Source organism: Nymphaea colorata, chromosome 3 (genome assembly GCF_008831285.2).
Source record: "Nymphaea colorata isolate Beijing-Zhang1983 chromosome 3, ASM883128v2, whole genome shotgun sequence".
NCBI classification, from domain to species: domain Eukaryota; kingdom Viridiplantae; phylum Streptophyta; class Magnoliopsida; order Nymphaeales; family Nymphaeaceae; genus Nymphaea; species Nymphaea colorata.
This window is the reverse complement of record NC_045140.1, coordinates 11751314-11766529: the sequence shown is the minus strand read 5'-3', so window position 1 is coordinate 11766529 and position 15216 is coordinate 11751314. Positions and strand designations below refer to the sequence as shown.

General features: G+C 42.6%; 3 protein-coding genes and 2 non-coding genes across 5 annotated transcripts; 2 read left to right on the top strand and 3 right to left on the bottom strand.

The window, feature by feature from the left end:
- Nucleotides 1–1853: 1853 nt before the first annotated feature.
- TRNAV-UAC (transfer RNA valine (anticodon UAC)) lies at nucleotides 1854–1927 on the top strand. The gene has a single exon. It is a non-coding gene; the product is annotated as a tRNA-Val (tRNA).
- A 1020-nt stretch (nucleotides 1928–2947) lies between these two features.
- Nucleotides 2948–3021, top strand: TRNAV-UAC (transfer RNA valine (anticodon UAC)). The gene has a single exon. It is a non-coding gene; the product is annotated as a tRNA-Val (tRNA).
- A 2247-nt stretch (nucleotides 3022–5268) lies between these two features.
- On the bottom strand, nucleotides 5269–6219 carry LOC116250315 (agamous-like MADS-box protein AGL62). Its single transcript, XM_031623949.2, has one exon. It carries the CDS (start codon nucleotides 6122–6124, stop codon nucleotides 5312–5314), a length of 813 nt encoding a protein of 270 aa, XP_031479809.2. The 5' UTR covers nucleotides 6125–6219; the 3' UTR covers nucleotides 5269–5311.
- Nucleotides 6220–7357: 1138 nt separating this feature from the next.
- On the bottom strand, nucleotides 7358–10178 carry LOC116249543 (pentatricopeptide repeat-containing protein At2g45350, chloroplastic-like). Its single transcript, XM_031622660.2, has one exon. The coding sequence runs from the start codon at nucleotides 9860–9862 to the stop codon at nucleotides 7613–7615; it is 2250 nt and encodes a 749-aa protein (XP_031478520.1). The 5' UTR covers nucleotides 9863–10178; the 3' UTR covers nucleotides 7358–7612.
- Nucleotides 10179–11459: 1281 nt separating this feature from the next.
- On the bottom strand, nucleotides 11460–14673 carry LOC116249845 (small nuclear ribonucleoprotein SmD1a). The gene is made up of 4 exons (XM_031623147.2): nucleotides 14537–14673; nucleotides 14365–14441; nucleotides 12126–12317; nucleotides 11460–11798 (listed from the first exon to the last, which is right to left on the bottom strand). The coding sequence occupies exons 1-4, from the start codon at nucleotides 14548–14550 to the stop codon at nucleotides 11737–11739; spliced, it is 345 nt and encodes a 114-aa protein (XP_031479007.1). The 5' UTR covers nucleotides 14551–14673; the 3' UTR covers nucleotides 11460–11736.
- Between the last annotated feature and the right edge of the window lie 543 nt (nucleotides 14674–15216).

Below are 15216 nucleotides of genomic sequence, written 5' to 3'. Positions count from 1 at the left end.
CGCATGCTCATTTTTGCACAGAAATTAACTTTCAAAAGGGGAATAACTTGCTTCTACTCAAAGGGATTTGGAGAAGCTGCTACTGCAATTCATAGAAATTGATTCTACCTCAAGTTCCAGGCTTCTACTGAGCAACAAGATTTTGCAGTGATTATCGAAATGGGTTCTTTGGGTTTAGTTTCCAACTGCAAATGTTGAATTTGTTTGATTAACTGTGTATTTCGCTCCTGTTGATTGGTGAACATGTCAAGTGAGTTCAATCCAATGAATTAATTTTTTGTTCAAGGCATGTCTGATCTCGTCTTTTTGTTCATTTAGCTTCTTCTTAGGAGAGGGCCTGTTTCTTTTGACAGAGTGAAAAGCAGGACGGTTGCGTCTGAATACTCTTCTCCTCCAATAGCATCAAAGTTTTGGACGAGGCCATTAATCCATTTCCCTGTAACAGAACCTTATTTGAAACTGTTCATAGCACGCATTCCCTGTTGATCTATACTGGCAGGCCTGGCTCCTGCTGTGTCTTGCGAGAGAAATGGCGACCATTTGGTTGGAAGTTTCTCGTGTTCCTCTGCTAGTAATGTTGATGACTAGTTGCGAATTTTGCTTGTTGCTGACCTTTTGTCATAGTTGCATCATTTAATATAGGATAGAGGAACTGCTTAATCCTTGGTGAGTTGCTTCTGCATCCTCATTGTCCTCACAAGCATCTACACCAGAAGTGTCTGTTCCCTAAGCTGTTACCCCTCTCGTCAACCGTGATAACCAGGTGCTGGCAGGCTGGCGTCCCTAGAGAGGAGAGACGCGATGGGAATTAAGCTTTAGGTTCAAGGTGGGTACTGCTTACGTTTGACGGAAATCATTCCCTAAACACTTTCCAGGTCTAGTCTGAGTCAAAATGAAACTAGTAATGTATAACGAGCAAGCCAATTAAGCTAAACCTTGGCCAGCTCGAGCTCTAGTTGAGCTAGAGCTTAATTCGGTATGTCACTTTATTCATATATTTTTTTCTTTCAATGAAAATGACAATTACAAAAAGAGTTAAAATTTATCACAATCTACCAACATGACCCTGAAGATCAAACAAATGAGCTGAGTCGAGTTTAAGCAAGCCGAGCTCGTGTAAAACATGACTCGTTTATAAAATGAGTTTTAACTCAATATCGAGGTTGACTCCTCTGTTGAGCTCGACTCGAGCTTTTCATGAGCTAGTTCAAGTCAAACTCTAGTTGCCTCTGACTTTTTGTGTATCCCTAAGCAAAACAGGAACCCAAGTGAGCATTAATAAAACCCCTTGAACGTACCTCCTTGGCCTTAGGCTGGTATGTACTTTACTCCTCGAGGTCGGATTGGTTTAGAGAGATTTAATATTCTTTGATACTCATTTTGGTGATGGGTGGTCATAGTCGTCGCGATCAACAGTCTCTATGTTACTGCACGATCTGCCAAATCCGAACCAGGTCGGTACAGTGCGTCTGTTAATTAGGCGAAGGAGTCAAGGCTCTTTTTTTTTTTTTTTTTCCTTGGCCTTCAAGGTCTTGGGCTATATCGAGTTGATACCATGAGAATCGAACTACAAGGTCTTGGGCTATATCGAGTTGATACCATGAGAATCGAACTACAAAACCTAAGATTTACTGTCCAACCCGCTATGCCAAATCCCTCGAAGCTGTGATATCTCATGGCTAACTGGACACCAGAACCAGAGGAGACTCCAAGGACAATGATGGCAAGTTCATTGTTTTTGTTCTTCTGCACTGAACGCGAACTCGGACGACCCATTATACTTCAATCTTCGGATGGTCGCCATCTAGTATTAAATGGATCTTAAAAATTGTATGCACGATCCGATCAACGATGGTGCTGTGGTGTAGTCGGTTATCACGTTAGTCTTACACACTAAAGGTCCCCAGTTCGAGCCTGGGCAGCACCAAATTTCTGCTACTCTTTTTCTTCTTGTCTTTGTTTTTCATTTACACTATTTTGCCATATTGGACCAACATGGGCACCGTCACTTATCTAAATCTGTTGCCCCTGATGTTATTATGGAGAATCTTCAGAAAACTATAAATTATGTGTATTTGATATGGATCTCTCATATTTAGTTAGCTATCTATGCTTTTCGCATTAAACAGCAACGTCTGTTAAAGAAATTATTTCTATATCCTGTTTATTAACCAGTCACAAATGTAAAAAAAAAATGTGCTCACCCTGATTCGGAATTAACCAATATTCTATTGTTTTCAACAGTGTTCCTCCTTTTGTACATGATTTTCCAACTACCATCGATCGAGCTTGAGCCGAGCTGCTGGAGCTGAGTATTGTAAATGTGGAGAAGATCTCAAGTTCGACTAGGCTCAACCAGATCATGTTCGAATTAGACCTACCTTTACTGTATCTGTTTTTTTTTTGGATATGAATGAAAAAAGTCATATTTGAATCTTAATGATGAAATCTGTTTTCACAATCCATTTTACATCCATATCCAAAAACAAATTCAAACTTTAAACCGAATTCGTTCAGCTGATGTTTGAAACATAAAAGTAATAGATATATGATATTTATTTAAAACTAAATGCAATTTAAAGCTGATCAGAATATTTGAATCCGATCTGATGTCATTGAAGCTCATCCGATTGCTCAGTCGGATATTAAATTCTGATTCGATTAGATATCTAATCCAAATTAGACATATTGGCATCCCTAACCAAACCTCTTGGTGCATGACCCATAGGGAAAACAATAACTCGACATTCGATTGTTAAGAGAACATAAGCTCAAGTTTTTGGTGGGTCCTTGTTTCTTTAGCTGAACAACTGAGAGAGAATAGAATCCGTGTAGGATTTCTGGCGTTGGAGTTGAAGTCGGACCACCGAGCCTTGTGCCGCCCGTATCATCTTGTATGTACCACGTCGCAAATGGATTTTTTTTACCGAAACTTGCATGCATCGAAGGTGCTGTGGTGTAGTCGGTTATCACGTTAGTCTTACACACTAAAGGTCCCCAGTTCGAGCCTGGGCAGCACCAAATTCCGACGTCTCTTTTTTCCTCTCCTCTCTCGTCTTTGTTTTTCATTTACACTGTTGGGCCAACGTAGGCGTCGTCATTTTACCTAAACCTGTAGTCCCTTCCCTACGGTCCCCGGGGGCAGCACCAATCCATCAACGTCTGCCGAACTTCTTTTTCTCTCATTTGCTTTTACTTTTTAACTTTCAGTTTGCTCTACGGATTTTTTTTTTTTTTTTTTTGGTCTCCATTTGCTTTCTATTTTATTTTAACTCTCATTTTATCTCCACGGACTCACAGAGGCAGCATCAGTTTATGCTTTAGAGAATATTTAGGGCCTGTTTGTTTAGCAAAGGGGAGCAGTTTGACACTGTTTCATGAATATGTTCAAAGTATTGTTGGATGTATGAATAGTTACAAGCTGTTGTCCTTAAGAATGTATATATTTGTACAACAGCTTGTAACTATAAGGTTTTATAGTTTGTGTGAGTTCAATATTTTCATTGTTAAAACATATATACACCTTTTCTTAGTTGGAAAATGAATCGTAATTTAGACACTTTTCTTTTCGTACCAAGATGACTAAAATATGCTTTGTCTAAACAAATTCCATGTATATTGATTTAATTTGTGTTAGCCTCTTTAACTGCATGCAGATGTGATATTATTAATTTCATGTTTAGCTATAATATCTGAATTAGTTATTTTTCCTTAATATCCAAGTCAGATAAGCGGGCGTTTGTTCATTAATGCTAGAAATTTGAGCGATAAAAACTTGGATACATTTGCAAAAACTGTACATTTATCAGGTTTTTCTTAATTAAAGAGAAACATACTATTTTTTCAGCAACTTAACGTGGATGTTTTTAGTTATAACCACCAAATTACAAGCCAGTGCGATCCCCCTCGACCCATCTGCTTACAAGGCTTCGAGCTAAAGACATTAACTTGGCGCAAATCAACAGTTCAGTAATACTCAGAGCTCTTCTGATTACGATCTGCAACCATTTTGTCTTTCTTAGCCCGTAGCCCGCATTGACCCTGACCAGTGGCGCCATTGATATCCGAACTGGTGCCGACCATCTGCCAGCCCTTGGCCCAACCATTTGAGTTAAACCCCTCCAGTTCAAAATTTCCTTGCTTTATGATTACTATGTATCTGAAAGAATTCCCTCATTTATGTCTTCTAACCAATAGTGAGCAGAATTTGAATTGGCCGGGCCAGAATCTGATGTAGCAAGTACTTTTCCTAATGGAAGAAATATACACTAAGATCAATTTATTTATAAGGTGCTACTTTTCACTTTTGTCATTTGGAGCAATGAATGAAATATAGGAAGCATTCACACAACCCCGTGAAGCAGGAAAGCTGAGCATTAATTCCCAACTTGCAGGAACGTGCAAATTGGTGATAGTCTTTCGCTCAAATTTTACAAGTCGATAACAGTTACAAAGTTGGTGAAAGAAATGGAAATCAATGCATGCCTTAAACTAGTTATAGCATAGCTCTTTCCTAACTGTTAAAACAAATAATAAACTCAATAATTCAGGTGTACGTTCAATTAACTTATGATTAGTTACATTTTGTGGGTATATCCTCAACAGATTACATCAAATATGTAATTAATTATCTACCCATTAGCTTTTACAAAGTGTGTTAGAAGAAGTATAATTTATCATTTCTCGGTGAAAAATGAAAGGAGAAAGATTGGTTCTACGGTTACAGATGTTTGATGAAATGATAATGTGCAGCAAGAAAGTGATTAACTGTACATGAATAGTTATTGCATATCTCTAATAGCTCAAATGCATGTACGAGCTTGATGGTGAAAGAAAAAATTTTGGTTATGTAAACTTGCACGAAGAAAAGGCCAAGGTATAAGGATACTGTGGACAATATGTCTCGTTCATGCTAGTCGAACGAAAACTTATGCTTGAAACCTTGAAAATAAAATGTTGAAAGAAAGCTAGACAAACTAAAATAGACTAGAGACATTTAAAGAAGAAGCTAAAATACGATTTTTCCATTTCGGCAACGTTTAAAACATTGTCGATCCTGTCACATTTTTCATTTTTCTTCCCTTTTTCACAATTATTTTGAAAGGGGAAACTTGCAACAGTCGATAGTATATAAACACAATATAGATGAGCAAATAAATGGCAAGCTGCAAGCCTTCTCCATTAGTTTCATCTTGCTCCACCCGTTAATCAGAGAAACCAATCAATCCACTTCAAAATTCATTACCGACGCACAATCACGAATGCTCCTGGCACCTACAGATGTCTGGTCTGGCTCAAGTCAGAGAACTCCTCAAAGAAGGTAAAAGGGACGGCCGGCAGTCCGGTTGCCGATGAAATAATCGCTGGAGTTTGTCATGGTTCCATGAGGGTCCGACGACCCCATGAAAGGGCTGTTGCTATTAGTGAATGGGATGGCCATGGAGTTGGTGTTGTGGCTACCCAGTAAGGAGTGGAAAGGCAGAGGAGTAGTGGAGGAATTAGAAGCAAAGGGAGGAGGAAGAGGGACTGACTGCGGAGGAAAGTGGGGGTGGTGGTGAGCGGCGGAGGCCGGCAGATGCATCATAGCCATTCCCATCATGAGTTCCTCTGCGCGATTAGAGAGCGCCGATCTCATCTCTTCGAGGGCGACCATGAACTCCTGCAGTTGGTCCGGCGACAGGTTCTCGACGTCGGCGTCCCAGTAGGAGCCGACGCGACTGAGTCCCTCGCTCTGGTGCTGCTTCTGCAACTCGACGCGGCGCTTCTTCTCGGCCTCGATTTGTTGGACGAGCGTGTCGTGCTGGCTGTTGAGTTGCTGAATGGTGCACGCCCGGTGGGCATCGGGTGGGGAGGGAACATGTGTAGAAGGGTCGAGGAACCGATTGATGACGGCGTCGACGGAGGGATCGCCGTAAGAGAAGGCCTTACCGGCCGGGGAGAAAACAATGATGGCTACCTCTGCTCCACAAAGAATGCAGAGCTCACCAGCTTTCTTGATCAGCCCGTTTCGTCTCTTCGAGAAGCAAACTTGACGAGCCTCCTCGTTCATGATCTTCTTAATCTCTATCTTCTGCCTGCCCATTCTTGATTTACCACCACCTTTGTTTCCGTTGTTCTTCGCCATGGGAGAGGGAGAGGGAGAGATTAGTTGCAGAGAGTCTTGGGGGGTGGGGGCGCGGGGGAAGAGAGAGCGAGAGAGAGAGAGAGAGAGAGAGAGAGAGAGAGATTAGTTGCAGAGAGTCGGTATTAAAAGAGGGAGAGGGAGAGGAGAGATTAGTTGCAGAGAGTCTTGGGCGGGGGGAGAGAGAGCGAGAGAGATAGAGAGATTAGTTGCAAAGAGTCGGTATTAAAAGAACGGGGCGTGAAGAGGAGAGATTGGTAGGAGGTATTTGGCAGGAAGAAGCGAAGAGAGGAGGAGGGAAATTTAAAACAAATCAAAAGAACTTGCCGTTTTCGGAGTATAACGGAATCCCAGGCACACTAATGTCAAGATCTCATTGATAAGAGTGAATGCCGTTGGGACATCAACCAGTTGGCTAAATAGAATGAGATCAAGATTCTTGTCTGAGTTTGCATTTTACACCAATACCGAGGCCAAATGACGACACCGTTTCGTGCATCTTCGTTTGATCTCTATGACGTAATTTGGTAGGAAACACCACAAAAATAAATAAAGTTTCACTAGAAGAGCTCTGTACTCAATGATTGAAGGCGATTAAGATCAGTTTTCAGTTCTGATGTTTTCTCTAAGCACAAACTGTTATTGATTATCAATTTGATCTGTCTAATTAACCTTCACTAATTACCTCTATCTTTTGAATGGCACTTAGTTTTGAAAATGGTGATGCATAATTTGGTGTTCAACAGAGTGGGTGGTGGTAGACTTTAAATGCCAGATTTGTGAGCAAGGTAGCTATGAATGGCCCTGTTAAACAAGCCCAAAGTTGGCATTGCTGGAAAACCTTTGTTCTTTTTTTCCCTTTCAGTATTTGGGCTCGGCAAGCATTGCCGAATTAAGCCACCAGAGATAGAGATATAGATATTTCCTGGATTTTGAGGTCTTGATTTTCCTTCAATTTCAAGATCTCAAATCTAACTTGTAATCGAGGCAGACTCAGATGTTCTAGGCCTCCTTTTTTAGAAACCTCGTGAGGAGTAGCCCACGTTACCACGTTGGACGAACGCCCATTCAGCGGAAAGGGAAACCCAAGATCTTTAATCAAAAATTGGCTTTAAATTTCCCTTTTGGAAAGGGAAATCAGAGTGGAAAGTCAAGGAGAAAAATCCAATCAACAAACCAAACGGAAACTCTCTCTCGCGTCATATACAGGCCTGACCGAGTGAAAAACTATCAGTATCAGGTGGCATGACTAATATATTCTTAAACCAAATCAAGTATGGAAGATATAATTTGTCTTCCTCTTCATGCCTAAGGCGATCTGCAAATAACTTTCATATTTATATACTTTTGCAACATGACACATCACAACTTTACAGAGTTTGCCAAAAGATCTCGACCTGTTCCTGTAATTCAAGTCAGATCGTGGGAGTACTGAACGTTCTGCCGGAGAGCAAGCAGAAACAGCATCACAGTTTGTTCATTTTGGAATGATCATCCACAGAAGACGATATCTGTTGCATATGCAACGTATCCAGCCGATCCCAATTCGTCATTCATCGCACTCAATAGGGAATACATCTCATCGGATTGCGGATGAGATCGGTCACCTACCAAGAAATGGTAGACACCACCATCCACTTCTATCGAGCTACAACCAGGCACCTTCCTTATTTCTTTTGCTCTCATCATCTTCCTGATGCTGTTGGCGTCATCCCACATTCCCATGGAGGCATATAAGTTTGATAGCAAGATGTAGGTGCTAGAGTCTTGAGGGTCGAGCTCAATAAGGCGGCCGGCAGACATGGCCCCGATTTCCAAGTTGCCGTGGTTCCTGCATGCTCCCAGCAGAGATCTCCACACCACGGCATTTGGTTCCATCGGCATCTCCCCTACGAGTTGCATTGCCTCTTCCAGCAGACCAGCGCGGCCGAGAATGTCGACCATGCAGCCGTAGTGCTGCACCTTGGGTTTTATGTTGTAGGCAGTCCTCATGAACTCAAAATATAGCCTCCCCTCATGCACCAGCCCTCCATGGCTGCATGCTGTCAGGACAGCGATGAAGGTGATGTCGTTGGGCTGCAGCGGCTGCTTCTCCATTTCAGAGAAGAGGGCAAGTGCAGCATCGGTGTCGCCATGCAGAGCGAGCCCACCGATCATAGTGTTCCAGTGGTCGAGTTCCTTGTGTTGCAGCGTCCTGAAGATTTGGATGGCAGCGTCCATGGCTCCACATTTGCAGTACATGTCCAAAAGGGCAGCACCAAGTACGCCATCCACTGGGACATTGTTTCTGTTGATGTCATCGTGTATCCGTCTTCCTTCGTCCAGGGAACCCAAATCAGCAGTAGCAGAGAGGGCGATCACCAAGGTGGCACGGTCGGGGATGAAGCCTAATAACTTCATCTCGTGGAAGACGTTCAAGGCATCATCACAAAGCCCGCTCTCTACGTATCCGGCGATCATAACATTCCAGGAGAGCACATCTCTCCGAGGCATTTCGTCGAACAAGGAACGAGCAAGGTCGATTCTCCCGACCTTCGCGTACCCATTGATCACATGCGACCAGGACACCGTGTCCCTTTCCGGCATTTGGTCGAACAGTTGACGCGCAAGATCCATCCTCCCGACCTTGGCATACCCATTGATCATCGTGTTCCAAGTCACCGAGTCTCTCTCGGGCATCGAGTTGAAGATCCGGCAGGCCTCATCCACGTCGCCCGCCTTGGCGTACCCGCTAATCATGGTGTTGAAAGCGATCAGGCTTCTCATACTCGCAGGCATCGAGTCGAACAGCTGCCGAGCGACGGCCATCTTATCGTTCTTGACGAAACCATCGATGATGGTGTTCCAGGAGACGGGATCCCTGCTAGGCATTCTGTCGAACAGTTGGCGACCGGCCTCGATTTGGTAGGCACCGCAATACATGTGGATGAGGGCGTTACAGACGAAGACATCGTCAGAAAAGCGGCTCTTGCAGATGTGGGCATGAACCTGCTTCCCTTCTCGGAGGGTGGAGGACGAGCGCGTGCAGGCCCTGAGCAAAAGGGAGAAGGTGAACCCGTCGGGCCGCGCCTCCGACTCCCCGAGCATCCGTCCGAAGAACTCAAGGGGCTCGGCCTCGTGGCCGAGCAAGGCGTTCCAGGAGACCACGTCCCTAGAAGGAAGCAACCTATCGAAGAGCCGCCGCGCATCGTCAATGCTGCCGCAGGAGGCGTAGAAATGGAGAAGGGTGTTAAGGACGAAAGGGTCGTCAGCGGCGGCAGAGCCGCTTTTGAGGATGGAACAGTGGAGCTGACGGCCTTCTTCGAGGGCGCGCAGTCGGGAGCAGGCCTTGAGGAGGAAAGGGAAGGTGAACCTGTCCGGGGAGGCATCAGAGTCGAGGAGCATGCGGCAGAACAGCGTCAGCGCCGCCTCCGGTTCCCCAAACCTGATGAGGCTGTTCCACGTGAACGAATTCCGGCGTTGTCGGGCTCCATAGGAGGAATCATCCTCATGGGCACCAAGAGGATGCCTCGAGGCCGTCGCACCGAGGCCTTCATACGTCGGCCGGGGTGTTGTGCAACAGCCAGTCCACCTCGACCAGAGGTAGCGAGGAGGAGCATAATGTGAACCCAAGAGGCCCGGCTGCTTGGAAGGAATGAGAATGGATGTGCTCAACGTCCATGGCTTTGCATCAGCCTCGCCTCTCGGCTGCCACTCGGACTGACCTGGTTGAGAAGGGTAGTTAATCCTACCTGAGAGCATGGCCAGGCGAAGGTGGTGCAACGGCGGCCATTACATACGGTGGTGCATGGTGGTAAGGTGCGAAGCATGTGACTGGTGTGTTATTTTTGGTTCATCCCGAAAGACGGCGTCTGGAGATGATGTACCTGGCGAGCAAGATTCCTGTTAGCCTTGTTAACTGTGATTTTTGATGGCACCCGTTCAAATCTCAGTCATGGTCCGCCGTTCGTGGAAGTCGACGCGTGCAAGCTGAGAAGATGACCCTTTTTGCTTCTTCAGGGAGGGAGGAGGTCCCAATGCCTTGTTTAGATGGACGAAAAGGAAGAAAGAAAACCAGAACGAAAGGGAAACGGAAAGAAAATAAGGGAAAGGAATGATTATAAAAATTTGTTTGGATAAAAAAAGAAAAAAAAAAAAAGAGAGAATTTAAGTAGGTTTACAACAATACTCTTACCACTTTAAAACTTATAATCCAAGTAAAATTTTTAAAAAATATTTTGATTTGATATTTTAGATGCCCAATACATGAGTGTCACAATTTCATTTTTTAAAAAACTATTTTATATATAACTTAATTTTTCATTTTATTTATTTTTCATATTATTATTTATTTTTTAAAGGGCTTTTAAATTACATGGAAAAGCTTACTTACCTGAATAGACATATATTATTTTTCAAGCAATGAATCCATGAAATTTTGCAACTCTCGGTCATTTTGTATATAAAAATGTTAACATGGTAGACATCATCCAAATGGCTACCAAGACATACCCTCTAACGAATTCATAAAAATATTTATACTATGACTCCAACTCTTTCATAATAGTTACACCACGCTTTCATAAAAATCTCGCAGGTGACGCTTTCATAAATAAACACAACGCTTGCATAAAATTCTACCCACGACATGTTTGATACAAGGTTGAGGCCTAGAGGGTAGATATGTTATTTTCATACAAGCCACTCCTTTCCATCCAAGCCTCTCTAGTTTTGGAGGGGCTAAAGATAAAAAGAGTTTTCGATTCATTTCCACCCCGTCTCTTTCCATTCCTGCTATCCAAACACCAGATTTTATGATCATTTCCTTGCATTGATTTTATGATCATTTCCTTTCCTTTCTCCCTTCCCAAACACTCTGTCCGTTTCCCTCCATCCAAACAGGATAACCTCCCCCAAGTAAATTAAAAGAAAAAAAAAACAGAAAAAGGGCCATATAAGCCGTCCAAATTCGTGGTTCACATTTTGATTCTTGTACCCACCCGGAATGCTCTATCGCTCATCGAAGCTTCTTCATATGTACGTGAGAAAGAGGGAGCGACAGCATGCAACGACCGATACTTCTGTTTACAATTCGGCTAGTTTATAGTGCCTCTAACTTGGCCGCTGAAGATGCTACTGCAAAAGAATGCATTCCCTCGAAACCATAATAATAATTTATAGTTGCGAGGTTGCACCGGACCCATTTTCAACCACAGATATAGAAAAGCATTTTTGAGGTTCAAGCGTGTGTTTTTGATTGGCCTGGCTCAGGTAAGCAGCAACCTAACTTGGACCAAGTTGTTCGCGTCGCCATGCAAGAAGGCCAACGCTACTCTTTTGAAGCAATAAACAATCAGGATGAAAATTTAAGTTAGATGGAAGTATGCATTCAACGTCATTGTTTGAAACGAATTCCTGCCTGTAAACATACAATCCACAATCTCTATAAGGTACTAAACCAGATGTTTTGGTCTACAGATGTCCGCATTGTCCATCTCCTAGCAAACAGGGATTCCCTCTGCCATGGCAGAAACCAAGCTAATCCATCCCAAAGCAGGTTTGAAATCCTTTGTAGAGAGGTAGAAGCAACAGAAATCTGAAAGCACAAAAATTGGCAAAATAGCAGCATCTGCGAATTAGCGCCCACGGCCACGTCCACGTCCTCGTCCACGGCCACGACCACGTCCCACAGGCCTCCCTGATGAAGTTTCAAAAACAGATACATACATCAATCGTTAATGGTGAAACAATAAAATGAAACGGAGATGCTGTCGATGTAGTAGAAGCACAAGCATCTCGTGAGCTACTGGGCCTGACGAGAAAAACGTAACCCATCCCAAGATAAGGACCATATCCCTATTTTCTTCCAAGAGATGGCTATTAAACAACTTAAACCTAGAAGAAGAGAACTTTGACGAATATGAATCATCATATAAAGAAATCAGGGTGAGGAAAGTAAGGCTTCCCAAAACTAAAAGCATACAGGAAGAAGAGTAAAGTCATAAGAAAAGGAAATTAAATGCACCTGCAGTTGGTTTCTTAGGCTTCACTCTTGGCGTCTCTTCGACCAACAAAGTCTCCAGGTTCAAGCTGTCTGGAAGGATATAATATCGGATATTGTTGCCACGCACGCTGAGGTGATCCAGGGTCACTGGATTCTTACCTTTGACTGTTAGTTTAACTGTCTTCAGATGCGTGTTCATACTAATATCCACTCCTGGAATAAACCAGAGATATCAGACAAGCTACAGGAAAAGGGAATGGGTGTGCACCATGTGTTTGAGAGAGAGAAAACGAGAGATAGGGAGAGGTTATAAGACAGACCAACTGGAAATATTTAAGAATTACAAACTGTTGTAGTGCAACTGTGCAACAAACAGGTTTCATTACATGCCACAGATAACACATGCAAGTACTTGAGCAATGCAACCAGTTTCATACACGAGAAAGCCACAGTAAAGGTAAAACAAGGACTGCAGTTCTTTAGAACAAATCTTTGAGATTCATTTCCATTTTTAGGAGCCAATTGCCCAAGCAGCAGAAAATCACATGATCTGTCATCTCATCCCCCCAGAACTATCAGAGAATCAAAGAGGAACGCCTTTAACCTGCCAATAAGGCAAGAGATCCTGAAGTTCGGAAACAGTCACCAACTCAGAAGTCATCCAAGTTAAGACTTGAATGATTTCAGGATCCAATCAACACCAACGGATAGGACTGCACACAGCATCAATTTTGACAATCCTTGTCTGTAAGGTCATCTATAGCTCAATTAAGGTGGAACATGTCTATGTCGCATAGATTCACAGTTTCACCTAAAGGGTCATTGCACCTGAGTTGAGGCCACTCAATTGGTGGGCACTATATGTATGACAATTCAAAATTTAGCAATGCCGGTGAAGTCAGCCATACCGAGAATTTCATCAAAGATACTGGGGCATATCAAACATGAGATTACTACCGACAAATGTGCCACAGCTGACAGCAAAATACAACTTTTGCCTTTGCCATTAAAAGTCGTAGTAGCATAATTGGAGATTTGATGATTCTTGGTTGGTTGGTTGTGTTATTTTATTAATTGATTGTACCATGGTTGCTAATTACTAAATTCATTTTTATGATCACTATTGATGAAAATTTGATTTCACCTTGTTTATGTTGTTTCATATTGGATAATAAAAAGGACTGTATATAAGGTAAGTTCTTTTCTTAATGGTCAACTATAATTATAAATGGCCAAATGAACTATTATCTATCATACCCTCAAACAGCTCGCACCTGCATTCCGCAACCCCTCTCATGTGACATAGAAACGCAGCTACACATTGTGTGCACTACTTGCAGATCTAACAGACAAAAAACAAGCGTCAAATCCAATTTCCACCAAAGCTCTAAACCAGACTATACTAGCTGCTGCAATTGTAGCTCATAAACTATCAATGAAATTAAACTACAGACTAATTTATGTCGTGAAGAACCTATCATGCTATAGCCCCATAGTTGTTATAGCATTTACAGGCATATACCAGGAATCATGGAGCAGCTGTGAGAAAAAGCACAGTCTCCCCACGTTTACTTGGCATATACTGCCGAGTAAAGAGTTACCGATGTCTGAATTAAATAACGAAAGATTACAAGGACTATGGTGACTGGACCAGTAAAAATGCAAAACCTCCCCACATTCATTTGGCGATCAAATGCCATTCCCATCAAATAGACGATCTATAGCACCAATTAGACAACGAGAATCTGCAACTTCTCCAGGGAACGTGAGAACGGAGCGACTTGCTGCAAATTCGCCGCTTATAAACAACAAGACAGTAAAAGAACTACAAACAAAGAAGACGCAGTTATCGCCATGAACTGCTCCATCTTAACAGGACTGGCTAAAGCAACTCAAATGGAAAGAAAAACACAGAAAACACAAACGAAAGAACCATAAAAGCGTACATCATACAACCTCAAAAGTATGAGAGTTGGTTCTGTGGCAAATGGATCTTTCAAGTCCCTATATAAAACCTTCCGAACTACAATCAGAAGACAAAGAGACGGCCACAAGCCCAAAATTTTTCCGGCGCATAAAACGCGAAAAAAATCGAAGAAACAAGGAAAGGAGTGCGGGCACAACGTTAACCCTAACTCTCTTTTTCAAAGGGAAAACCCTAACAGCAACAACAAGAAGGAGGAGTAACCCATTTTACCCCAAGAGAAAGCGCCAAAGCGTAGGACAAACAAAAAGGAACCCTTTTGCTTCTCCAACATACCTGTTATGGTTCCATGGACGACAGTGCCGTTCTTGAGCTCGATGGAGACCGTCTCATTGTTCAATTTCATCAAAAACCTGATTCCAAAAGACAACACAAACGCGATCTCATGTTCTCCAGAAAGAAGAAAACCAGAAAGCAAGGAACGAGAGAGAATGGATCAGCGCAGTACCTGACGAGCTTCATCGTTGAAGGACGAGAGAGTCTTAGGGCTCAAGAGAGGAGGGAAAACCCTTGTTTGGGGTTTTAACTACTGACTCTCGAGCGACTCGGCCTCGTGGAAAGCGGCAGCGTTACTCGCTTTGACTCGGAAGCCGAACCAGAGTCGGAGGCTACATCGAAATTTCAACATATCCAGATCCTGCATCGAGATCAAGTCCCCAAATGAAAAACTTTCATAATAAGATATATCGATATATTAAATTTCTCGTCCATCACAATTCAAATGAACGACCTATGATTAGACATAACCCCAATCTTAAATTTACCATTGCCGACGACTCAATAAAGCTTAGGTATATTTTGATAGCTCTGGATCTAAGATTTGGGGCTGACTTAAGATCTGACTTAAGATCTGAGGATCTCATATCCTTAACCTCCATCTCTTTTGTCCTATTTGTTTTTGTTAGTCATATCAATACATTTGACCACTTATTTAATATTAATTTAGTTAATTAGTGTTTTTTTTTTCTCGTTATGACTGATTTTCAGGTTCACCTTTTTACCTCACGCCCTTTCTTCTAAAACTGGTTCTTAAAAGACTTGAAATTAAATCTTGACCACGAACCCATTTAATTAGATTATGATAATCAGACAATAATATCTTTTATGAAAAATAGAGTTGTTGGCTTA